Raw genomic sequence first — 27,060 nt, forward strand, 5'->3', positions numbered from 1 at the left:
ATCTTGAAATGTCCCAGCGTCCCTGACAACAGTGGTCGCTATCAATCTGGTTTGTAGCGCTCTGCAGGGTTACCAACTTACAAAAATGAAAAGGAAGCAGACAACCACGCAAATAAAAGAAAAAGAAAGAAGGCAATGTTTCCCCAGCAGCAGAAGATATTAACGAGGCTGTAGCCACCGGTTGGATTAATTATGCAAGTTCATTTTAAGGTAAGATATCAAATCACCCTACCCTCTTATAAATCTGTTTAAGGGAAATATTTGACTTTTTTTTACTCTCTCTCTTTCTGTCTTCTGCTCCTCCCTCTCCTTTTTGCATTTGGACTTTAACTGTTTGAAGTTAAACTGGGATGTCCCTGCGTGATATTGTTGCACTGACAGTGAATAAAATATGTTGCGTTTGTCAGATACGCTTTTTCTGCTCTCTAATTCTGCTCTTGCTGTCCGTGGTGCAGAAAACGGATGTGTATTGCGTAAAGGCCCATTGGCTGAATTGACGCCACTGAGTGAGGAGACGGAGAGAAACTCAGGCTTTATTGAAGTAAACCTGCTAGCGAGCAGGTTAGGTTCAGAGGGTCAGTTGCCATAGTAACTGACTCAGAGTTTGAGTTAACTCGCTTTCTGGAACTGAAAACTCCGGATTTCCCTGATCTCAGGCTTAACAAACTGAACCCGCTTCCTGGAATACCCCTCAGGTGTATATCAGTACATATTTTTCTCCTCAGTTTTTTCTTAGTTTCATTTGTTGAACGTCCAAGTTTCTTGTTTTTTTCGGTAAATAAAACACCTTAATCTGCTTTAGCAACTCCAGCCCTTTTTTGTCCCTTGGACAGTAACCCACAGTTTGTGTAACACACCTGTAAACAGAACCGTAAACACACCTGTAAACAGAACCGTAAACACACCTGTAAACAGAACCGTAAACACACCTGTTAGCAGGTGTTTACGGGTCTGTTCACAAACCTGTAAACATCTTGTAATCCACCTGTTAACACACCAGGGGCCTCATTTATAAAAGAGTGCGTAGGATTCATACTAAAAGTGCACGTAAACCCAAAAGCCGAAAATGGCGGGCGCAAAAAAAAATCTGGATTTATAAAACCGTGTGAATTCGCCTCATATCCCGCCCTCTACACGCCCACGTCATACCTTAAATGGTCAATGCAAACTACACGATGACTATATTTGCATATAAATGAACCTGCCAATCAACAGTGTTTTACACTCAAAAATCATGGCAGGGAAGACCAGAAAGTGAGATTTCGCAGAGACTGAGATGGAGATGTTGTAGATGAGGTGGAGTCCAGGAAAACCACATTATTTGGTGGTCACAGTAGTGGCATCACTAACAAAAAGAAAGCGAGTGAGTTGCCTGCCAGAATCTGATTTCTGGCCACGGGAGCGCGCACAGCAGCCCGTTGAGCGATAGCGCTGAAACGTCAGATTTTCAGATTATGAAGCTCAAGAATGAGATCAAATCATATTTAGGTAGAAACAACCTTTCATTAACTGTATTTGGCCTTCAATCAATTTTTGGCAGGTAAAAAGACCCATTTTCAGGGGGGAAATCAGATTCTGGGAGGTAATCTCTTTTTGGCACGACACCAGCACGGCGTGTCCTGCATCGGACAGTGCCGGTAGGATGATTTGACAGATGAGAATACCCCGTCAGATCACGCTTCCACATAGATCACGCTTCCACATAGACATATACATTTATCTATGTGGAAGCGTGATCTGACGGGGTATTGTTGGGTCCCAAATCAACGTAACATAAACAAGGAAAGGCACAGAGGCTGTTAGAATGATTTTTAAGGCTTTCTGCAGAAATGTGGGGAGGAGAGCAGAGGAGTGCAGAGCCCGCTGGCCCTCACAGAGAACTCCCAAGCTCTTCTACCAAAATCTTCTTGCAGCATCACCTTTTTATTGAGAATTTGTGACAGGAACATGACCATTTTAAGACAGCCAATAGTAGACAGTGAATGGACAATGGGAGGAAACAGACGGAGAAACAGACATCGGGGTTAAAAGGGTCACACATGTGACATTTCAGTTAAAGAGGAACTAATCTTGGTATGAAGAAATAACAGACATCTTTAGCTTAAAGTCTTTAAAAGAACACAAAGATCAAGGGGTCAAATGCCTTCCTGGACAAAAACAGGAACTTCATGGGGGTCTTTAACAGATGGTCCAGGCTAACAATGAGACAGTTGTGTGACAGTCGACCCCCCTGACAGAACTCAGGAAGGGCTGCCCTGTCATCTGTTAACATGTGATAGTTTCATGAGGACTAACTAGTTCAGAAGTTTGATTAACTTCACAGTATTTTCTCCCGCGAAGCGTCGTACACATAGATCTATGTGAAGCACTTTCTGACTTCCTGCTGTTAAATCGTCTATTTGCATGAAAAACCCTTTGAAAAAAAAGAAACTGAGATAAAAGAAACGGGGATGGTACGGTAGTATTTTCTGCCGAGGTAGGACACCTGGGCAGAACACCGGCTTGGGTGTACATGGATCTATAAGTCTGATATATGGTGACATTAAAAGTATGACATGAATCTGGCTTCATTTCACCACCTCACCGCCTGCGTCGCCAGTTCCCCATATCTTCAAAATGTTCGTGCGCGAGGGTCAGGGTTGGTAAAGATACACACATTTTCCCGTTAAGTTTTTTTTTTTAATCCCAACCTTTGCGTAGAAGGTGGCTTGCACATCTTTCAAGCCCTGTTTTGTGCGCAAGCGAGCTTTATAAATGAGGCCCCTGGACTGTCAGCTGCACCTGCTGTTACTTAGGTGATTAAACACCAAGGAAGCTGTTAACAGTCGTAACAAAATCAATGTTACAGTTAAAACAGAGAAACATCTGAAGACCCAAGAGGATCACATGATCACGATCGGGGTAGCACCAACTCTTACACCTGTTTTACTTTATTTACTAAGTAAAAAAACACAGACACCAGGATGGGCCCTTTTTTACATTAGATTTATTATGTAGTAAAAAGTACATTACTTTTATTTATGTATATGTGTATATATATATATATATATATATATATATATATATATATATATATATATATATATATATAGATAGATATACATATATACACACATATATATATATATTTACACAAATTATATTCATGTAATTGACTGTTCAAGCACAAATCAGTTTCTGAAGAACGTTGGAGTCCAGAACAACAACAGCTCAGATGTTGGAGACTCTAAGGCCGTCGTGTTGCCGACAGACAGACAGACAGACGACTCGTTTCCAGTTCAATAAATAACATTAAATATCACTAAGTCTGTCCCTGCCGCTCTGGACACCGCTGGAGCTTTCCGTTCACCTCCAGGTTTGGCGTTAAATTAAGATTACAGGTCATCGTACACGTCGGTACACATCTGGAGGCCACAATGAAACACAGACACCACCAGGTGCATCCTGGGAAACCCAGAGCTAAAGGCTGGAAGCTTTCACGTTGACTCACTTTGACTGGACATCTCTGCTTCCTTTGGCCGATTTGACAGCTGTGAATGAAGTGGAAAAAGAAACTGACTGCTGTCCCTGCCCGCCACCTCACACTCTGGCTAACGAGTGCAAACAGGATTAAAAAAAACAAGTGGTTTCATGACTTTCGCTGGGAAATGTTGAGTTCACGTACATGTTCACGGTTTTCACACTCGGTCCCTCCAAACAGAACAGGGCGGTGTCAGTTAATGAAGACCTGCTAACCCTCAACCACAGACACATGTGTATGTGTTTCTTATATTCTCCTTTAATGTTCAGCTTTAGCGCTGATCCGGGAGGCTGCAGCCTCCGGATCCTCGTCTCTGGACCGAGGTCAAACCTTCACGTCGGTCTGAGACGCATATCCTTACAGATGTTGCTTTAAGTCACACATACTTTCATTTCTTCCTTTATAAACTCAGAAATTTGCAAGAAAAATCTCCAAAACTGTGACATAAGGTCATTCATTTATGAGAATGTATAATATAAAATGTGCAAATTTGGGAGGAAAGAAAAAAATTCCACGATTGCAAATAATGAAATTAGGGGTTTAAATGAAGACAGTGTTGTTGAACTGAACTAAAAACATTGGTGTTATGATGCCGGACGCTTCTTTGTTGTCTGCAGTGATCCAGAAATATCCCTCCAGGGGGGAACGGCTCTGTGCAGGTTTCTCAGCTTCTTACCAGGGAAAGAAAAGCGGGAGCTGAAACGGCAGCGTTTTGTGGACAGAGGTTCTGGCCAGAGGCGGCAGACCAGACCGGTCCCTGCTCCGTCAGCGGGCGGAGGACGCCGGGCCTCGGCTGGATGTTTTCAGCAGCACGGCGGGGGTGGTGAGATACAGCCGTCTCTCCGTCAACAGCTGCTCCTCCCGACCACTGGAGGCAGCACGCACTTTCACGTTCTGGACCAGTTCTGTTCCACACTGATCCAGTTTGTACCGTACACACACACACACACACACACACACACGTACGCACACGCACACACACACACAGCTGCCCAGATGTGGATCCATCCTGAAGAAAGACATGAGCTGGACAGAAACACTGAGTCCCGGTGATGTGTCTTCATCAGGGGACATGATGAGAGTCCGTCTTCTTGTCTCAGAATAAACCTGACGTGGACAAACGCTGCTCCTGCTGCTTTCATGGTGTCAGTTTAAAATAGTTCATCTTGTCTGAGAGGCGGTGACGTCCCCCCTGCGTGACGACCAGGTGAAGGTGGGACTGAGACACCGCCCGTCTCCCTCCAGTCCTCCGTCCACGTTATTATTAGATCAGAATGGCACAAAGAAAACAGCCTGTGATTGAGAACAGAGTCACGTATTTACGAGGGTTCCTCCTTTAAAACTGAACAAACTACAAAAGGTTGTGATTTTTCTCCAGCGTGGTGTTTGAGTCTGAGAGCAGCTGAGGAGCAGCTGGTTCCTGCTGGTTCCAGCCGGTTCCAGCCGGTTCCTGCTGGCTCCTACTGGACCGGGTCCGGCCCCGCGGGCTTGGGTCCGGGCAGCAGCGGCACCGGGGACGTGGCCTCGATCAGGGCGGGGTTGAGGATGATGGGCAGGGACATGGGCGGGACGCCCACCTGCAGGTGGGAGGCCAGCGGCTGCAGGATCAGCGGGGACTGGCCCAGCGGGGACTGGCCCAGCGGGGACTGGGCCAGCGGGGACTGGCCCAGCGGGGACTGGCCCAGCGGGGACTGGGCCAGCGGGGACTGGGCCAGCGGGGACTGGGCCAGCGGGGACTGGGCCAGCGGCGAGGAGCCCTGGGGGGACGGGGGGAACGGTGCCGGCATGGGAGGACCGGAGACGGGGACCGGGGACGAGCGCTCGGGCCCTGCAACACAAAACACAGCACAGTTTGAAGAAGCCACGTGGTTCACGGCCGGCGGTGGGCGGAGCTGCTCAGACCCGGACCATCACAGTCGGGTTTTAGCTTTCATTCAGTCTCAGGGACCTGGAAGGGCTGCTGCTTGTGTCTCTGCCTGTTCTCATGTCTGTTTGGTTTTTCTCTTTCTCAAGGCTTGTGTGCTCGTTGTGCGTTTCCCTGCATATATATATATATATATATATATATATATATATATATATATATATATATATATATATATATATATATATATATATATATATATATATATATATATATATATATATATATATATATATATATATATATAGGTGCAGCTCAGGCTACGGTGTAGGCTACGGTTTGACGCAGAGCCAGAATTCGGACTTAAGACTACCGTATTTTCCACACTATAAGGCGCACCGCATTATAAGACGCTACAGTAGAGGCATGGGTTACGTTCTGCATCCATTAGACCAAGGGTCGGCAACCCGCGGCTCCGGAGCCGCACGCGGCTCTTTCATCCTTATACTGCGGCTCCGAGTGGCTCAGGAAAATAAATTACAAAAAATGTAAGTGTATTTTATTTGTGTTAGTTCTTTAATATCGTATTTTCGTGACCATTCGGCGAGCTGTGTGGAAAGGCGCACCCTCAGTTGTGTGTAATTTCTGGATTTAAAACACACATACGGCGCACCGACCGAAAAGGCGCCGTCTACACACACGGAGCGCCCCCTTACAACAACACACACACGCGCGCGCCGCACAACACACACACAAGCATACAAGTGTGCGTATTTAAAAATAGAGCGGGAGCAAAACTTAGTTTGATTGTACTTTAAGTTATTACATTAATCAGTTGTCAGGACTCAGCGCTTCAGGTTTGATCCAGAGCCTGATCGCTGAGACCGGGAGAAATGATAAGCGCTGAGACGGGCAGGAGCCTGATCGCGCTGCTCTGGCCGTGCTGAGCAGCCGAGTCACTTTCCAATGCCGGCTTTTGCGAAAGCTCGCCGACCGAGCGGCAGCCGAACTCCCAGCCCGCGGGGACTCCCCGCCGCTCGGTCGGGTGGTTCCTCCGGCCTTCGGGCCCGCCTCCGCGGCGCAGCTCCCCCGGGAGCCACGTCTCCTTCTCGGTAGCAAGCCCGAGTCACCTCGTCCTCCCCAGATGTCCCGCCACGGAGCCGCCACCGAACAATCACGGGAAATTCACACGCCCTCCTTCCCCCTTTAACTTCTCATGGTGGCCTCAAAACGTCCGCCTTAAGCCTGAATTATGGTTCCGCGTTAAATCGACACAGAGCCTACCGTACAGAGCGCGTCGCCGCGTACCCTACACCGTAGGATCTGCGTTGGTGTAACGCGGAACCATAAATCAGCCTTTACAATAATACAATGGGCGCATTGTGTCATTGGGCACGCGGCACATTTAAAAAAAAATAAAAAAAAAAGGCAAAAATAAGGTATTTTAGTTCTAAATTGGGAGATTATTGTGATCTTGACATATTACAATAAATATATTTTATTGTTTTTCATCGCTCAAAATACGTATATATGTCTATGGTTGCAAGACCTGTTTCGGCTCAATATTGATCCATATGGGGCGTACCGGATTATAAGGCATGGTCAGCTTTTGAAAAAATTGAAGGCTTTTAGGTGCGCCTTATAGTGCGGAAAATACGGTAAATGTAAACTGTTTGCCAAAGCCAACACTGGACAGGTGGGAGTGGGGAGTTTACCGTTGGTGCTGGCTGCCTGAGGCTCCGGCGGTGTTTCTGGGGTGGTGCAGGTCTCTGGGGGGGGTACCGGTGCCGGGACCGGGCCCGGCGGTGGGGAGCTCTGCTGGGGGGGTGGAGACGCCTGCGGGGACGGAGGCCGGAGAGCTGCGGGTGGAGGCTGCAGCTCTGCAGGGGGACTGGGAACTGGGTCTGAAGAGCAGGCAGAGGAAACACCATGAAGAAGCACAGGAAAAAGCGGGACCCGGGACCCGGTTCCTGCTGCGTGCAGCTCGGCCCTCACCTGGCATGACGGTCTGCTTGAACAGCTCCTCCCTCAGGTGGGGCAGGAAGCAGACGATGCGCTCCCAGGTGATTTCCCACAGGTCCGAGTATCCCGTCCTGGAGTCGGCGCTGTGGAAGATCCCGGCCGTGTCCATGACCAGCAGCATGTTCTTCAGAGACTCGGGGATGGCCTCCAGCTGGAACACAGCACAGTCAGGGCTGACACCATGCACATATACACGTAGATACGGAGACGCTGCCTATTGGAGCTGACGCTCAGCGCAGCCGCCATCTTGGATGGGTCTCCAATTTATGAGCTGTCATTAGGTCATTATGTGAAAGTTTTTATACATGTCATTTCATTCTGTAACACATATACATACAAGCTCCCATATATACTGTACCAGCTCAGTACATTCTTTTAAAGGAAATCAGAAAAACCCCAGCACCCAAACAGTGGATCAATGAATTTGCATCATATAGCACTCCAGGAAAAATACTGTATTCTGTTAGAAAAAAACCTTGACCTTTTTTGGGGACCCTTTTTTGGATTTTGTGCCTTTATTGGACTAGCTAATGATCTGAATCATCTACTGCATTAATGAATGAGTTTTTTCAGGACTTGATTATTTACTTTATTATGCATTTGCTCCAGTATTGTTATGCATATGTGAAAAGAAGCTAAATGATTTTGAATGATGTAATGTACTGACCATATGAGGGAGGGAAGGGGAGAGAGGTGTGTTGTTGGATTTATTTATTTATATTTATTTATTTTCTTTCTTTCTTAATATTATTTATTTATTTTTGTTTAATTATTGTTATGAAAAGTTAAAAAGGGGGAAAATATTGATATTTCTATTGTTACTGTAAATCTTTTTTTTTTTATCTCTTATTGCCCTCAAAAAATATATCTATAAAAATAAATAAATAAAATAAAAATAAATCCAGGTCATTCCAGGGTCTTATACTACCATGTTAGGCTTGAACTGGGGCTGGGGAGATAAAACCCTGGAAAAAGAACTGTTTTGCAGCTTCTTGCGTGTGCTGGCTGTAACTGTAACTCTGTAACTGTAACTCCATAACTGTAACTTTGTAACTGTAACTGTAACTCTGTAACTGTAACTCTGTAACTGTAACTGTAACTCTGTAACTGTAACTCTGTATCTGTAACTCTGTATCTGTAACTGTAACTCTGTATCTGTAACTGTAACTCTGTAACTCCAGTGTAGTTCATTTAGCCTGGAGTGAGGAGACCCATCCAATATGGCGCGATGCTGGATTACGTTCCAGCGTGTCATGAGGCGTCTACGTATATATGTCTATGTCTGACACCACCTAGATCACATGACCCTGTGTGTGTGTGTGAGTGTGTGTATGTGTGTATGTGTATGTGTGTGTGTGTGTGAGTGTGTGTGTGAGTGTGTGTGTGTGAGAGTGTGTGTGTGTGTGTGTGTGTGTGTGTGTGTGAGAGTGTGTGCGTGCGTGATTGGTTGTGTGTGTGTGTGTGTGCGTGGTTGTGTGTGTATGTGTGTGTGTACGTGTGTGTGCGTGTGGTTATGTGTGTGTGTGTGTGTGTGTGTGCGAGGGTGGATGCATGGTTATGTGTGTGTGTGTGCGTGGTTATGTGTGTGTGTGTGCGTGCGTGGTTATGTGAGTGTGCGTGCGTGCGTGGTTATGTGAGTGCGTGGTTATGTGAGTGTGCGTGCGTGCGTGGTTATGTGAGTGTATGTGCGTGTGTGCGTGGTTATGTGTGTGTGCGTGTGTGCGTGGTTATGTGAGTGTGCGTGCGTGGTTATGTGAGTGTGCGTGCGTGGTTATGTGTGTGTCCGTGCGTGCGTGGTTATGTGAGTGTGCATGCGTGCGTGGTTATGTGAGTGTGCGTGCGTGGTTATGTGTGTGTGCGTGCGTGGTTATGTGAGTGTGCGTGCGTGCGTGGTTATGTGAGTGTGCGTGGTTATGTGAGTGTGCGTGCGTGCGTGGTTATGTGAGTGTGCGTGGTTATGTGAGTGTGCGTGCATGCTTGCATGCGTGGTTATGTGAGTGTGCGTGCGTGCTTGCGTGCGTGCGTGGTTATGTGAGTGTGCGTGCGTGCGTCTCTCACCAGCAGGTCACTGGACCCTGCATGCATGTACTTGTCCATGAAGTCCAGGATGGTGAGCCAGAGGGCGGCGAAGGTGGGCAGGGACAGCAGGGGGGACAGGTGCTGGAGGAAGACCTGGGGACACAGACGGACAGGTTCATGTCCACGCTGGGACCAGCCAGGGACCGACCCGGAGCAGGCCAGGTACCTGTGAGGTACCTGCCTGCAGCCAATCTGGGTTAAGGAGGCTGACACCACCTCCACCTTTAAAACTAAACTTAAAACCTTTCTGTTTAGTAAACCTCTAGTTGGTGTTAGTTAACCCCTATTTAGTGTAAACTCTAGTGTGTTAGAGTCAGTAGTCATAGTTGCAGCTATAGAACAAGACTATAATAGTTAGTCTCAAACATAGCTTCGCGGTAGATATGCCTCTCACCCTTCTTCTCTTCTCCTCTTCCCTTCCTCTCTTCTCCATTTCCATTTTTATTTATTATAAATATCTCATAGCCATCATTTTTGTCCATCGTTCCTGTAGTTTCTTGTGCCGGCCCCCCTTTTTTCTCTTTTGTGCATGTTTGCAGGCCGGAGCTTCAGGAGCTGTGTGCTGGCCTGCGGTTCCCACCCCCCCCTCTGGTCATCCCGCTGCTGCTTCCACCTGCCTGCGGACCACATCTCTAAAAGACAGGTTGTCTCCTCTGACCCATGATGCTTTGCTGCATCCAGATTCATTCTTATTTGAAAATGTCTCTGCTTACGTAAGCGGTTCGTTCCTCTAGACCAGCAGAGAGTTGGTGCTGCCTTGGAACCGGGTTTTGTGGCCAGTTCTTTGTCAGTGGAAACAGAAAGCCCGGTTTCAAACCCGGCACTGGCCCAGAACCAGAACCAGAACCAGAACCAGTCTGGAACGGGTTTGGTGGTAAAGTGGTATCTGTGGTGCTTTTGTACATGTTTTAAGTATATATGATGCTATTCTAATGTTGTCCGGTGAGTGTGCAGGGCGTGTTGGGGGAACCTTGGACAGCAGCGTGCAGGCTCTCATCCTGGTCTCCTCCATCCCGCCCACATCTGCCGGGCTGATGCTGTCCAGCAGCTTGGTCAGCAGGGGGAACAGCACCTGCAACACACACCCATTAGGAATGGGCGATATTTTACGGTTCACGATTTACCATCGAAAAAATTCCCCACGGTAAGAATTTGTCATCTCGCGGTAAAAACAATAAATTCCTGTTGATGACGTTTTTGTGTAAAGTCGGATTTGACGGATGGTTCTGCATTAAATCCACGCAGAGCCTACGGCGTAGGTTACGCGGCGAGTGTCGCCGCGTAACCTACGCCGTAGGCTCTGCGTCGATTTAACGCAGAACCATAAATCAGGCTTAACAAACATGGCGGAAGGCGGATCTGAGAACGAGGAGCTCGTTGTTAAACGAGGCTCCAGCTCCGTTATCCGGATCTGGTTTGGATTTAAAAAGAGAGACGAGGAGCAAACATCATCTATTATATGCAGATTCTGCAAAAAAACAGTGAGTGCAAAGGATGGCAATACAAGTAATTTAACATATCATCATATATAACAGCAGCTGCTGAGGTCTCCACCAGAGTGGTGTAATAATTGGTGTAGTTTAGTAGTATTTAGTATCTTTTAGAGCAGTGATTTGGCTCCAAAGACTGAATGTGGTGATAGATTTATAGTTACAAAGGTGGAGTTGAATTGGTATTTTTTTTAATCGTCATTTTTATCGTTATCGGGATAAATGCCAGAAATTATCGTGATACATTTTTTAGTTCATACCGCCCATCCCTAACACCCATCACTCCTCTGGACCAACGCACTGCTGGCTGGGTGAGAGCAGAGATACCGCCCACACGGCTGCTCTGTTCTAGCTCAGATAAAGGTGAGCCGGTCTGAGCTCCGTCTCACCTTATTGAAGCAGGACTCCCACTCCGTGGCGTCCAGCGTCTGCAGGTCGTGGACCAGCAGCGCCCTCTGCAGGTAGGTGAGGGCCTGCATGCGGACCTGGCGCCGGGCGTCACAGCACAGCCAGGCGATGCCTGGGGAGGACAGGAGACATGACAGATGTTCAGGCCCGGCACGCCGCTGCTCCTCTAGGCTGCATTTGTTTTTTTCCAGAAGAAAATGAACAAAAATAAAAAATACCCTACCCTAATGGCGCTTTTCCACTAGGAGCTACTCAGCCCGACTCGACTCGCCTTTGTGCTTTCCCACCAGGGGTCTAACTACCGAGTAGATACTTTTCTGTAACTATTCTGCCGAGGTTCTAAGCGTCTGAGTCGGCTGTATCTGACATCATCACACTACAGGCCACCGATTGGCCGGGGGGTTGGAGTCAGACGTCTGAGTCAGGAGGAGGAAATCAGAGAAAGAGACTCTGACGGATTCTTGTTCATTTTATTCAACCAGCAACGGCAGCAGAAGTCTGTTTCTGATCCAACTCTGAGGGTCAGATGTTCATAAACCTGGTGCTGAGGAGAGAATTAAAAAGGGATCACATCTATCATCTCCTCCAGGTTCTACATCTTTAGTGTTGTTGGCTTCTTCATTTAGATACACAATCAAATACGTCACAGCAGCTTCTCCAACCTCCTACTTCTGATCTGGGTGCTGAATTGTTCTGGAACAGAAACCAGGCCGAGTTGAGATGAGCAGAGCTGAGTAGGTAGTAGTGGAAAAGCGCTGCAACTGACCAACAGCAGGACTCACACGAGGAGGAAAAAACACATGTTTTTCTAGACTGTACAGGACTGTCTCAGAAAATTAGAATATTGTGATTTTCTGTAATGCAATTACAAAAACTAAAATGTCATACATTCTGGATTCATTACAAATCAACTGAAATATTGCAAGCCTTTTATTATTTTAATATTGCTGATCATGGCTTACAGCTTAAGAAAACTCAAATATCCTATCTCAAAAAATTTGAATATTCTGGGAATCTTAATCTTAAACTGTAAACCATAATCAGCAATATTAAAATAATAAAAGGCTTGTAATATTTCAGTTGATTTGTAATGAGTCCAGAATGTATGACATTTGTTTTTTTAATTGCATTACAGAAAATAAAGAACTTTATCACAATATTCTAATTTTCTGAGACAGTCCTGTATGTAAACTTCTGGTTACAATGGTGAATCAGGTTTGAGGGGTTTTTGATGAGCAATAAAAGCTGAGAGGAGAGCAGCAGAAAACACACAAACACATGAAGAAAAAAGCAAGAAAAAAGAAAAAAAGAAAAGCAACATAAGGCGGTGTAAAAAAAACAACAAAAAACTGTCCATTGAATTCATTTAATGTAGAACTGATGCCACTTCTCCTGTCTGAAGACTCTTTAATCATCCAAGCGTTGCCTTTCACATAGAACTTGGCTCCTTCTGTACAAGTTTAGTTGATTTTCATCCCGCAAGTGTGTGTGGTACGGAAGAGAATCAGGGCCAGGCAGGAGAAAAAATATTTGAGAGGGGAAGATTTTTTTTTATTGTGCACCTCGAGAAAAAAGTTGAAATGTCGAGATTAATGTTGAAGTACAATTTCGAGAAAAAAGTCGAAATTTCGGGAATAGAGTCGAAATTTCGGGAATAGAATCGACATTTCGAGAATAAAGTTGAAATACATTTCAACTTTATTCTCGAAATTGTACTTCAACATTAATCTCGACATTTTGACTTTTTTCTCAACATTTTGACTTTTTTCTCTCGACATTCCGACTTTTTTCTCTCGACATTCCGACTTTTTTCTCGACATTCCGTCTTTTTTCTCGACATTTTGACTTATTTCTCAACATTTTGGCTTTTTTCTCAAAATTGTACTTCAACATTAATTTCAACTTTTTTCTCGAAATTGTACCTCAACATTAATCTCGACATTTTGTCTTTTTTTTTTCAACATTTCCACTTTTTTCTCAACATTTCGACTTATTTCTCTCAACATTTCGACTTTTTTCTCGACATTTCGACTTTTTTTCTATAAGTGCATAATGAAATAAAAATCTTCCTCCTCTAAAATATGATTAGTATGTTTCTCCTGCCTGGCCCTGACACTCTCCCGTAGTGGAGCAGCTCCAGCAGAAGTGTATCAGGGGAACACGTACCCTGCAGCAGGGGGCACCAGCAGCTGCCCCACAGGGTCTGGGAGTCCGCCTCGATCCTCCGGCCTGACGCCTCTAGGTGGCGCTGCTCCTCGGCCCAGGAGCTGTAGATGCTGGCGGCCCGGGTGTGCAGGGTGTGCATCAGGTCCAGCAGCTGCACGGTAACACACACCAGGGTCAACAACAACAACAACAACAACACACAAACCTTCCTATCCAAGCATCAGTGAGTGTGTGGCTTGAATGAATCCTGACTTCTCATCCCGTCTCCCTCTCAGCTCAATCTGATCTCACAATAACCTGCTGTAAAGTTCCTGTTTCCTAGAAACATCCCCAGCAACGCGTCTCTCTCGTTCAAATGTGCTTTTCTGTCGTATCCAAGCCAGTAAGACATAAAAATAAGGAAAATCAACACTGGCTGCGTTTCCATGCATCAATAACTCTTTTAAAACCTGAATATTGGCAATAACCTGAATTTGCACGGCCATGTAAACACCAATAGCCCCTTTGAATAACCTGAATTTACTCATATTGGGGTTTTTAAAAACCCCAATATGAGCCCTGGGTTACTCCTTTTAAAACCTGAATATTGGGTCATGTAAACACCAAACGGAATATCCCCATCAAATGGAACATGAATTTGTTTTCTGCACATGCTCTGTTCACAAGGAATCCTGGTCTTTTGAGTCCAGGAAGTTCTTATAAACACGGAGAAACACAAGACCAGGAGGAGACTAATCACTTCATAAATGTAATGAAGGATATGAACATTTCTGCATTTGTAGACGGTAGAAAGTACCGGGATAGGAGATTTACAAGAAGGTGAGAGAAAAGTTGCATTTGTTTTGAATTTGGATACAGGAAGAAGAAGCAGAAATGACGGTAATTGCGTCATCACGTTCTCCGTGCGTCGCTGGTTTGATCCAGATATCCCAAATGATTAATCACCATGTAAACGGAATATTCTGAATGTTTCAGTAACCGGAATATTAGCAATAACCCCAATTTTGACTGCATGGAAACATACTAAGGCCCAAATCCACAAAGAATAGATTGCGCCCGGAAATAGCGCTGTGAATTGCGCCGCATTTGCGCCCGCAATTTGCGCCCGCAATTTGCCCCGCTTTAAGGTCCTATTCACAAAAGATTTTGCTCTAATGATATACCGGAGCAAACACGCCCATAAAGTTTTGCAGCTGAGTGCGATTTTCCCTTGTCTGAGTAAGTGAGCGGAGCTGTTTCCAGTGTTCTCCATATTTCAGCACACAGATCTGTCCATAATGAAAACTGCAGAGAGCACAACAGCCTCAACTTTCACGTATTTGTACTTCTCTAGTATTTCGCATGTATGACATAAGCTAATGAAATGTCAAATGTTAAGAGGCTGTGTGCATTTACGCACAAGGCACAGCACCAGTAACTTAATTAACACTGGATCGGGATCAGATCAGGATCTGACGGTAATTCATGTTCTGTGTTTTGCTACACACACCTACAGGTCAGCTATTAAACACACACATTCTACATTTATATGTTTATATGGTGGAATTGTTTGTAATAAAGCAGCCCCTTATGTATGGATGAATCCTGAACTCCGTCCTGTTATTTTTATTTTTAAATCCGATAAGTCCACAACCCCACTTGATCTGACTGTCTACAGTCATGTCTGACTGTAGATTTCACCCTTAATATCATTCAGTATCACACAGGCTTGAATGATATTGAAGAGAGAGAGAAACAGAGACAGACGGGGAGTGAGGAGTGAGTTTGGCGCAGTTAATACACGCTTCGAAAAGATGGTATTTGCTCCACTATTTTTGCGTGTGGCAAATAGCGCTGGCCTTTGTGAATTAGACGGTTTTTGCAATGAGGCTTATTTGCATAGAAAGAGGGCAATATTGCGCCGAATGTATGAATATTACCTAATTTACATGCATGCAAATGGCACAGGCGCACCATGACACTATTTGCTTGGCAGCGCAGTTTGTGGTGCAATTCGCCCTTTGCGGGTGCTTTAATTAGACGCTCTCTTTTTGTCTCATTTGCACCGGTTTAGCGGCCGCAAAAGCCGCGCAATCCTTTTGTGGATTTGGCCCTAAGTGACAAATGATGTCACAGGAGACCTGATGAGGCGGTTCATGGAGCAGACGCTTCCAGGTTCAATCACACTGACTAAAGAGAGGGAGAGGGACTGCTTTTTGAAAACAGACCAAAATAGCAGAAAACAAAAGATAGAAGGAGGAAAAATACACCAGGATTGATTATTATGGGAGCTGGTTTTTAGCTATGCGGTTTTCCTCTCTGGTCCCTCCAGTGTTACGCTGCTGCGTGCTGCACAAACAAGACGAGGGAGAGCTCGTCCTGGAAACAAGCAGACTGTTTTCTGACTGGTGGAATTCCTGGAGGCTTGACGGTGGGTGGAGTTAAACCGATCCATCAATGCACAACACAGAGCAACAGTTTATCAATATGTCTTCAATGCTACTGATTCAGCGTTTCCTGTGAAGGAGCTCAACTTCTGAAATGCTTCCACAATCAGATTGAGAGGATGAAATTCAAGACTGTGTTAAACGGAGCGCAGCAATGCCACCGTCAATATCTCAAGGTGTGGAAACATTATTGATCCCGACACTTTAGATTTATAATATTAGTTTTATGCATTCAAAATATGAACTTGTGTATGGCTAATGTACAGGACTGTCTCAGAAAATTTGAATATTGTGATAAAGTTATTTATTTAAGATTAAGATTCCCAGAATATTCTAATTTTTTGAGATAGGATATTTGAGTTTTCTTAAGCTGTAAACCATAACCAGCAATATTAAAATAATAAAAGGCTTGCAATATTTCAGTTGATTTGTAATGAATCCAGAATGTATGACATTTTTGTTTTTGTAATTGCATTACAGAAAATCACAATATTCTAATTTTCTAGTTTTTATTGTTGTGTTTTGATGTATTTGATGTAAGCCCAGTGGATATTTAAAGCTTACAGAAGGCTGCATTTAACTGCTGCTATGTCATTCCTGCAGTATTTCTGCAGCTGTTTTGGTCACTGCTATTATTTGTAATATATTATATTATTTGTAATCAGCACAATTATCTGTCCCCATATGATCAAATCCTCCATCCCCCTGATTGTTTTTTACAACTCGAGTACTGACTGCAACCACCGTTAGTCCTGTGGGCCGATCTCTGCCTGAGGTCACGTGGGCCGGGGGGAGACATTTTGGAGTTTGAATGAACACGGACACGAGGAAGAAGGTAAAGAGGACTGTTGTACTTACGTCCTGACTAACCTGTAAAGACACCGTGTGGTAGCTGGCCGGGACGCCCTCGTCCTCCTCGTCCTCGCTGTGGGAGCGGGATGGACGCTGGCTGGAAGCCCGGCCGCCGCCCCGCCTGCTGGCCCCGCCGTCCCTGTCCCTCCCCCCCGCCTTCTTCCTCAGGCGGGACTTGGACGAGTCGTACTTGTGGCTCTTCTTCTTGTCGTGGTTCCGGTAACCTGGGGGATGGGGACACACACACACACCGTTGGTCTGGTTAACATCCACAAAGTCTGAGAAGTGTCTCTGCTGAGAAGATCCTTCGTGTTCCCAAACCTGTTTAACCCTTAATGCCTGGCCTTTGAAATAACACCACAAAAAATACTTTCAAGTGTTGATTATAGATTGAAGCAAAAAAAAAACTTCCAATTTTGTGTTTAACAATGTCTAAATGTCATTTGGAGCACTTCCAGTTGTAGTGACCGGTTATGAAGCGTTGTTCTTTTGAAGATGGTTTCTTGTTTTATATGGTTTTGTGCTTTGCATCGTTTCTCTATTTGCAGCGTTTGATGATGCTGCATTTGTCTTTGTTTTTTGCAGAACGTTTTTTCATTTGCACCACGTTCCTCTTTTTGTACCTTGTTTTGAGTTTGTGAATTTGAATCGTTTCTGTACTTGAAGCCGTTTTCCTTAACTGAGACGCATTAGGCCGTTGAGTTTGGCCCTTGTCGCCCACCGTAGGGGGCCGTAGTTCCCCCATGTCTGTTCCAGCCTCTGAGATGTGTATCCAAATGCCTGTCCACCAGCGGGAGCTTCAGAAAAGGTGGGCGGTGCAGGAGGACGACAAGCCTAACGATGGAGGCCAAGCCCCCACAGAACCCACTGGAGCCACTACATCTTTCTGGAGGGATCCAGGGAGACTCCATGTCTCCTCCACGTGCTGGGACCTCCACAGATGTTCACCCCAGACATCCTACAAACCTGTCTGAGCTCCAGCACTTCTGGAGAGAGGAATGACCCAGGAAGTTACCCAGAATCCCTCCTGAATGTTCTCGGCCCTCGTCCGGAGATCCTGGAAGAGTTTATTGAAGTCACTGCTGACAAAGGAGCTTCAACCAGCTGGAAACTCCAAGGGTTCACTTCCCTGAATGTTTAATGTGCGTGTTCAACAAAAATACAAGAAATAACACTATTTGTGTTTACAGTAGACCCTGGCTATAACGCGGTTCACCTTTCACGTCTCACTGCTTTACGATTGTAGACTTGTTAAGTGTGGGACGGAAAACATGAAAGCAGCTCCGACTGTGATGAAGGTCACGGCCTGAACATGCATGTTCATCCTGAACCTCCTTTCACAAAACCACCTGAAGTCAAACCACAACAGCTTAGTCGAGTGAAGGCAGGTCTGGCCTGCTCTCTTGTGTTCTCTTGTCTGAGTGCGGCGCTTTGATTAGCCCACTGCCTTTGTTGGTGTCTGTAAAGCTCTGTTGACAGACGAGGATGTGACGGCCTGAAGCCCCGCCGGGGAAACAATGGAATCATCCGGGAACAAAAGACCAAGAGACACCGCTGCCTCTTCCCAACCTTAACCTCTATATTACTGCAGGACACAACCGGCACTGGGAGAAATGAGGACAGAGGATGAGAGGCAGCGAGAAGAGGAAGCAGAAGAGGAAGCAGCTCTCTGTCCATCTCCCTCCAGCAGCTGCCACTTTATTGAAGTTTTTGTAGTGAAAGGAGGAGGAATCATAGAGATAACTTCTCATTTCAACTAACTGGATCAGCTGTACTTCATCCGTGACCGTTTCCTACAGCGCTTTCAACCGGCTTTCAACGCGAGAGACAGGAAGAAAATAGAAGCAGGGCGTCCGACAAATGTTCAGATCAAAACGCAGCGCTGTGTCGCTCGCGGCCGGTTAGGACAGTCCAATAGAAAATAAAGCAATGGAATTGATTTTGTCGCTGACGCTCGCTCACATCTCATGCAGTTATGACACGGTGTAAGTCAGGAGGAGCCTGCTCCCCCCCTGCCCACACGGCTGTTTGGACGCGTGTCTGAAGCGTCTCCTGACATCGTCTCCTGACATCGTCTCCTGACATCGTCCCCTGACATCGTCTCCTGACATCGTCCCCTGACATCGTCCCCTGACATCGTCCCCTGACGTCGTCTCCTGACGTCGTCCCCTGACATCGTCTCCTGACATCGTCCCCTGACATCGTCCCCTGACATCGTCCCCTCACATCGTCCCCTGACATCGTCCCCTGACATCGTCTCCTGACATCGTCTCCTGACGTCGTCTCCTGACGTCGTCCCCTGACGTCGTCTCCTGACGTCGTCTCCTGACGTCGTCCCCTGACATCGTCCCCTGACATCGTCCCCTGACATCGTCCCCTGACATCGTCCCCTGACATCGTCTCCTGACATCGTCTCCTGACATCGTCTCCTGACATCGTCTCCTGACATCGTCTCCTGACATCGTCCCCTGACATCGTCCCCTGACATCGTCCCCTGACATCGTCTCCTGACATCGTCTCCTGACATCGTCCCCTGACATCGTCTCCTGACATCGTCCCCTGACATCGTCTCCTGACATCGTCCCCTGACATCGTCCCCTGACATCGTCCCCTGACATCGTCCCCTGACATCGTCCCCTGACATCGTCTCCTGACATCGTCTCCTGACATCGTCCCCTGACATCGTCCCCTGACATCGTCTCCTGACATCGTCCCCTGACATCGTCCCCTGACATCGTCCCCTGACATCGTCTCCTGACATCGTCCCCTGACATCGTCCCCTGACATCGTCCCCTGACGTCGTCCCCTGACGTCGTCTCCTGACATCGTCCCCTGACATCGTCCCCTGACATCGTCTCCTGACATCGTCCCCTGACGTCGTCCCCTGACATCGTCTCCTGACATCGTCCCCTGACATCGTCCCCTGACATCGTCTCCTGACATCGTCCCCTGACATCGTCCCCTGACGTCGTCCCCTGACGTCGTCTCCTGACATCGTCCCCTGACATCGTCCCCTGACATCGTCTCCTGACATCGTCCCCTGACATCGTCTCCTGACATCGTCTCCTGACATCGTCCCCTGACATCGTCTCCTGACATCGTCCCCTGACATCGTCTCCTGACATCGTCCCCTGACATCGTCCCCTGACATCGTCCCCTGACATCGTCCCCTGACATCGTCCCCTGACATCGTCCCCTGACATCGTCCCCTGACATCGTCTCCTGACATCGTCCCCTGACATCGTCTCCTGACATCGTCCCCTGACATCGTCCCCTGACATCGTCTCCTGACATCGTCCCCTGACATCGTCTCCTGACATCGTCCCCTGACATCGTCTCCTGACATCGTCCCCTGACATCGTCCCCTGACATCGTCCCCTGACATCGTCCCCTGACATCGTCCCCTGACATCGTCCCCTGACATCGTCCCCTGACATCGTCCCCTGACATCGTCCCCTGACATCGTCCCGACATCGTCCCCTGACATCGTCTCCTGACATCGTCCCTTGACATCGTCCCCTGACGTCGTCTCCTGACATCGTCCCCTGACATCGTCCCCTGACATCGTCCCCTGACATCGTCCCCTGACATCGTCCCCTGACATCGTCTCCTGACATCGTCTCCTGACATCGTCCCCTGACATCGTCCCCTGACATCGTCTCCTGACATCGTCCCCTGACATCGTCTCCTGACATCGTCCCCTGACATCGTCTCCTGACATCGTCCCCTGACATCGTCCCCTGACATCGTCCCCTGACATCGTCTCCTGACATCGTCTCCTGACATCGTCCCCTGACATCGTCCCTTGACATCGTCCCCTGACGTCGTCCCCTGACATCGTCTCCTGACATCGTCTCCTGACATCGTCCCCTGACATCGTCCCCTGACATCGTCCCCTGACATCGTCCCCTGACATCGTCCCCTGACGTCGTCCCCTGACGTCGTCTCCTGACATCGTCCCCTGACATCGTCCCCTGACGTCGTCTCCTGACATCGTCCCCTGACATCGTCCCCTGACATCGTCTCCTGACATCGTCTCCTGACGTGGTCCCCTGACATCGTCCCCTGACATCGTCCCCTGACATCGTCTCCTGACGTGGTCCCCTGACATCGTCCCCTGACATCGTCCCCTGACATCGTCCCCTGACGTCGTCCCCTGACATCGTCCCCTGACATCGTCCCCTGACATCGTCTCCTGACATCGTCTCCTGACGTGGTCCCCTGACATCGTCCCCTGACATCGTCCCCTGACATCGTCTCCTGACGTGGTCCCCTGACATCGTCCCCTGACATCGTCTCCTGACGTCGTCTCCTGACATCGTCCCCTGACATCGTCTCCTGACATCGTCTCCTGACATCGTCCCCTGACATCGTCCCCTGACATCGTCCCCTGACATCGTCCCCTGACATCGTCCCCTGACATCGTCCCCTGACATCGTCTCCTGACATCGTCCCCTGACATCGTCCCCTGACATCGTCCCCTGACATCGTCCCCTGACATCGTCTCCTGACATCGTCCCCTGACATCGTCCCCTGACATCGTCCCCTGACATCGTCTCCTGACATCGTCTCCTGACATCGTCTCCTGACGTCGTCCCCTGACGTCGTCTCCTGACATCGTCTCCTGACATCGTCCCCTGACATCGTCCCCTGACATCGTCCCCTGACATCGTCCCCTGACATCGTCCCCTGACATCGTCCCCTGACATCGTCTCCTGACATCGTCTCCTGACATCGTCCCCTGACATCGTCTCCTGACATCGTCCCCTGACATCGTCTCCTGACATCGTCCCCTGACATCGTCCCCTGACATCGTCCCCTGACATCGTCCCCTGACATCGTCCCCTGACATCGTCTCCTGACATCGTCTCCTGACATCGTCCCCTGACATCGTCTCCTGACATCGTCCCCTGACATCGTCTCCTGACATCGTCCCCTGACATCGTCTCCTGACATCGTCCCCTGACATCGTCCCCTGACATCGTCCCCTGACATCGTCCCCTGACATCGTCTCCTGACATCGTCCCTTGACATCGTCCCCTGACGTCGTCTCCTGACATCGTCCCCTGACATCGTCCCCTGACATCGTCCCCTGACATCGTCCCCTGACATCGTCCCCTGACATCGTCTCCTGACATCGTCTCCTGACATCGTCTCCTGACATCGTCCCCTGACATCGTCCCCTGACATCGTCCCCTGACATCGTCCCCTGACATCGTCCCCTGACGTCGTCCCCTGACGTCGTCTCCTGACATCGTCCCCTGACATCGTCCCCTGACGTCGTCTCCTGACATCGTCCCCTGACATCGTCCCCTGACATCGTCTCCTGACATCGTCTCCTGACATCGTCCCCTGACGTCGTCCCCTGACATCGTCCCCTGACATCGTCCCCTGACATCGTCTCCTGACATCGTCTCCTGACATCGTCCCCTGACATCGTCTCCTGACATCGTCTCCTGACATCGTCCCCTGACATCGTCCCCTGACATCGTCTCCTGACATCGTCCCCTGACGTCGTCTCCTGACATCGTCCCCTGACATCGTCTCCTGACATCGTCTCCTGACATCGTCCCCTGACATCGTCTCCTGACGTGGTCTCCTGACGTCGTCTCCTGACATCGTCCCCTGACATCGTCTCCTGACATCGTCTCCTGACATCGTCCCCTGACATCGTCCCCTGACATCGTCTCCTGACATCGTCTCCTGACATCGTCCCCTGACATCGTCTCCTGACATCGTCTCCTGACATCGTCCCCTGACATCGTCTCCTGACGTGGTCTCCTGACGTCGTCTCCTGACATCGTCCCCTGACATCGTCCCCTGACATCGTCCCCTGACATCGTCTCCTGACATCGTCTCCTGACATCGTCTCCTGACATCGTCCCCTGACATCGTCCCCTGACATCGTCCCCTGACATCGTCTCCTGACATCGTCTCCTGACATCGTCCCCTGACATCGTCCCCTGACATCGTCCCCTGACATCGTCCCCTGACATCGTCCCCTGACATCGTCTCCTGACATCGTCCCCTGACATCGTCTCCTGACATCGTCTCCTGACATCGTCCCCTGACGTCGTCTCCTGACATCGTCCCCTGACATCGTCCCCTGACATCGTCTCCTGACGTGGTCTCCTGACGTCGTCTCCTGACATCGTCCCCTGACATCGTCCCCTGACATCGTCCCCTGACATCGTCCCCTGACATCGTCTCCTGACATCGTCCCCTGACATCGTCTCCTGACGTCGTCTCCTGACATCGTCCCCTGACGTCGTCTCCTGACATCGTCCCCTGACATCGTCCCCTGACATCGTCCCCTGACGTCGTCCCCTGACATCGTCCCCTGACATCGTCCCCTGACATCGTCCCCTGACATCGTCTCCTGACATCGTCTCCTGACATCGTCTCCTGACGTCGTCCCCTGACGTCGTCCCCTGACATCGTCCCCTGACATCGTCCCCTGACATCGTCCCCTGACATCGTCCCCTGACATCGTCCCCTGACATCGTCCCCTGACATCGTCCCCTGACATCGTCTCCTGACATCGTCCCCTGACATCGTCCCCTGACATCGTCCCCTGACATCGTCCCCTGACGTCGTCCCCTGACATCGTCTCCTGACATCGTCTCCTGACATCGTCCCCTGACATCGTCCCCTGACATCGTCTCCTGACATCGTCCCCTGACATCGTCCCCTGACATCGTCCCCTGACATCGTCTCCTGACGTGGTCTCCTGACATCGTCCCCTGACGTCGTCTCCTGACATCGTCCCCTGACATCGTCCCCTGACATCGTCTCCTGACATCGTCCCCTGACATCGTCTCCTGACATCGTCCCCTGACATCGTCCCCTGACGTCGTCTCCTGACGTCGTCCCCTGACATCGTCCCCTGACATCGTCCCCTGACATCGTCCCCTGACATCGTCCCCTGACGTGGTCCCCTGACATCGTCTCCTGACATCGTCTCCTGACATCGTCCCCTGACATCGTCCCCTGACATCGTCCCCTGACATCGTCCCCTGACATCGTCCCCTGACGTGGTCCCCTGACATCGTCTCCTGACATCGTCTCCTGACATCGTCCCCTGACATCGTCCCCTGACGTGGTCCCCTGACATCGTCTCCTGACATCGTCCCCTGACATCGTCCCCTGACGTGGTCCCCTGACATCGTCTCCTGACATCGTCTCCTGACATCGTCCCCTGACATCGTCCCCTGACGTGGTCCCCTGACATCGTCTCCTGACATCGTCCCCTGACATCGTCCCCTGACATCGTCCCCTGACATCGTCCCCTGACATCGTCCCCTGACATCGTCCCCTGACGTGGTCCCCTGACATCGTCTCCTGACATCGTCTCCTGACATCGTCCCCTGACATCGTCCCCTGACGTGGTCCCCTGACATCGTCTCCTGACATCGTCTCCTGACATCGTCCCCTGACGTGGTCCACACTCACCTCCGTTGAGACTGGCCTCCACAAATACTCGTATGGCTCGGACACACAGCTCAAAGTTGTCCGGGGTGACGTGCGCGGCGTCCCGGACGATGAAGGACAGCGTCTCCACACACTTGAGCAGGGACTTGGTGTCGTGCTGGCCCAGGTCCTGGCCCAGCGTCAGGCTGTACTGGTTGACCAGCGGGTGGTTGAGCTGAGCTCTGGAGCTGACTGGAGACGTCCTGCTGCTCTCCAGGTCGTCCTTCCCAACCTGGAGAATAACACAACACAACCATCCAGGTTTTACACTCAGATTACATATTCCTATTGGATTTACCCTTTGTTTTTTTGTCATAGCTTCTTGTCTAGATACCTCTGTTACTTGTCCAATATATCCATTCTTTTTCAATGTTTGAACCCACATTTTTAGTTTTGTTTTGTATAAAACCTCCTGAGTGGAGGTTCATGAAAGGGTAGGCATAATAAGCCTTGGCTTCAGCCTGTACCTTTTCGGTGCCATTTAAAATATTGGACTATTTTTATGTTGTATTATGTTGTATCCAAATGGACCGAAATAAAAACTCAAAATCAAATCAAACAGGAAATTACAGGTAAGTTTCTTGTTTCACTAGAGATCAATTATTTTATCTCCATTTCCAAATTTTTTTTTAAAGTTATTTTCGATATTAAGGTTGAGAAATGTTTTATACACGATATTGAACACGTGACTACAAATTGATGTAATCATACACACGACATGTTGTGTGTGCGTGCGTGTGTGTGTCTCTGTGTGCGTGCGTGCGTGCGTGCGTGCGTGCGTGTGCGTGTGTGTGTCTGTGCGTGTGCATGTGTGTGTAGAAAAGAGTGGAGGAAGCGTCAGTGATGTGAGCCAGCAGGTTTCTAAAGCTGTTTTAACTTTAGGGTTAAATTCCATGTGAGAGTAAAATTCAATTCACAACACTTTATTGGTCTACGCCACATGTGTCGAACTGAATCCCAGAAGGGCCGGTGTCCTGCATGTTTTAGATGTTTCACTGCTTTAACACACCTGATTCTAATTAATCATCGTCACCAGCTTGTTATCCAGGTCTGCACAATTCTGTTAATGACACGGTCACTTGTATCATGGTGCAATGAAGCAGGGAAACATCTAAAACCTGCAGGGACACCGGCCCTCGAGGACTGGAGTCAATTAAAAGACTGAGAGCAGTAGAAAAGACACCGAAAACCGAAAAAATGATGTGTTGCAGTTCATTGGCTGGCCACCGGAGGCTCCACTGACTTCCATGTTAAAATGTCCAACTTATTAGAAATTAATGTATTCATTTATACAAATTCCCGTGGCGTGGAACAAACAAGCCCTCAGAGTTGCCACAGATGGAACATCAAACGATTGAGGTGAAAACGGTTTGTGATCTGGTACCACGGGGGGTGAGGCTGGTGCACGTCTGAGCCCGGATAAACGTCCAACTCTGTCCTTTGCCTCTCTGCTTGCCAGACGGGCAGTTCTGTTGAGGTGGAAGATGCTGCTCCGCCCACCCACGCTCAGTGGGGGATGGATATTATGCCCTGGCTAAATCTGGAAAAAATATACTATTCCATCCATAACTTGAAAGAAAAATTTCATAGGGTGCGGGGGCCTTTCTTAGAACACTTCACCAATTTTCAGATCAGTAGCACCATCCCTACTTAAAGGGAAAGTTCGTTTTTTTACAACCTGGACCTTATTTATGACATTTTTTATGGTTGTATACTCACCCAGGCAAGTTTGGTGTCATTTGGAGTCCTTCAGAAGATATTAGGAGTTTTGTGCGAGCCGCTTCTCCATATAACGGTAGTGAACGGGGCACAGCGGGACACAGACGATGCAGCGTCTAAATAACACATGATTGCCACGAAACTCTTCATTTCTTTTATGAATCACTAGATCTGCTTCCAGGACCTGTTGTCTACATCCGGGGCTGTGTGTAACAAATAAATCAGTTTGTAAACAAGACCTCTGAACTCATGACGTCATCTCTGTGCTGCACTCTGTCCTCCGTTCAGTGAGCTCTTCAGCCGTATACTCCGGCTCAAAACGGTAAGGACGTCCATCATATTCAAAGTCGTCGTCCACAACCTCAGAATTTGACAAATATTCAGACATGTTTCAAATAACTATCAGTAAACTAACAGTAGCGAACTCCAGCTGTACACAGAGCTGTGTCTGGGACGCGCGCACAGAGATGACGTCATGAGTTCAGAGGTCTTGTTTACAAACTGATTTATTTGTTACACACAGCCCCGGATGTAGACAACAGGTCCTGGAAGCAGATCTAGTGATTCATAAAAGAAATGAACGAGTTTCGCGGCAATCATGTGTTATTTAGACGCTGCATCGTCTGTGTCCCTCTGTGCCCTCATCCGCTACCGTTATATGGAGAAGCAGCTCGCAAAAAACCCCTAATATCTTCAGAAGGACTCCAAATGACACCAAACTTGCCTGGGTGAGTATACGACCATAAAAAATGCCAGAAATAAGGTCCAGGTTGTAAAAAACCGAACTTTCCCTTTAAAGCAGCAGAATGTCTTTCAGTTTTTGTTGAGTTTGGCGGCTCCTTTGGACAAAAGTGGTAGTGCTTTACCAGAAAGAACACTACATTTCCCATGAGCACCAGCGCGTACTGCCGGAAAACTCCTGTCCCCGTCGCTGCATTTGTTTTGATAGTGAATGAAATAAGATGGGACGGACTTTCAAAACTACTTTTCTGTTTTCAGCGGTCGTTTGCAGGATGGATAGTGAAGAGGTAATGTATCTATTTT

The 27,060-nt window shown here is 48.3% G+C and overlaps 1 protein-coding gene across 2 annotated transcripts in view; it reads right to left on the minus strand.

Annotated features, from left to right (window-relative positions):
* Nucleotides 1-3,067: 3,067 nt before the first annotated feature.
* gbf1 (golgi brefeldin A resistant guanine nucleotide exchange factor 1) overlaps nucleotides 3,068-27,060 on the minus strand; it is a 168,245-nt gene continuing 144,252 nt past the window's right edge. The window contains exons 32-40 of one of the 2 annotated variants that reach the window (XM_061745784.1): nucleotides 24,280-24,529; nucleotides 16,846-17,051; nucleotides 13,550-13,700; nucleotides 11,365-11,495; nucleotides 10,456-10,557; nucleotides 9,465-9,578; nucleotides 7,380-7,557; nucleotides 7,100-7,288; nucleotides 3,068-5,348 (exon numbers count right to left, since the gene is read on the minus strand). In XM_061745784.1, coding sequence (XP_061601768.1) covers nucleotides 4,981-5,348; nucleotides 7,100-7,288; nucleotides 7,380-7,557; nucleotides 9,465-9,578; nucleotides 10,456-10,557; nucleotides 11,365-11,495; nucleotides 13,550-13,700; nucleotides 16,846-17,051; nucleotides 24,280-24,529 — 1,689 coding nt within the window. In that variant the 3' untranslated portion in view covers nucleotides 3,068-4,980. Of the gene's footprint in view, nucleotides 5,349-7,099; nucleotides 7,289-7,379; nucleotides 7,558-9,464; nucleotides 9,579-10,455; nucleotides 10,558-11,364; nucleotides 11,496-13,549; nucleotides 13,701-16,833; nucleotides 17,052-24,279; nucleotides 24,530-27,060 lie in introns of both variants that reach the window. The other variant, XM_061745783.1, reaches the window with a different exon arrangement.

The sequence above is a fragment of the Cololabis saira genome, chromosome 17, assembly GCF_033807715.1.
Source record: "Cololabis saira isolate AMF1-May2022 chromosome 17, fColSai1.1, whole genome shotgun sequence".
NCBI lineage: Eukaryota > Metazoa > Chordata > Actinopteri > Beloniformes > Belonidae > Cololabis > Cololabis saira.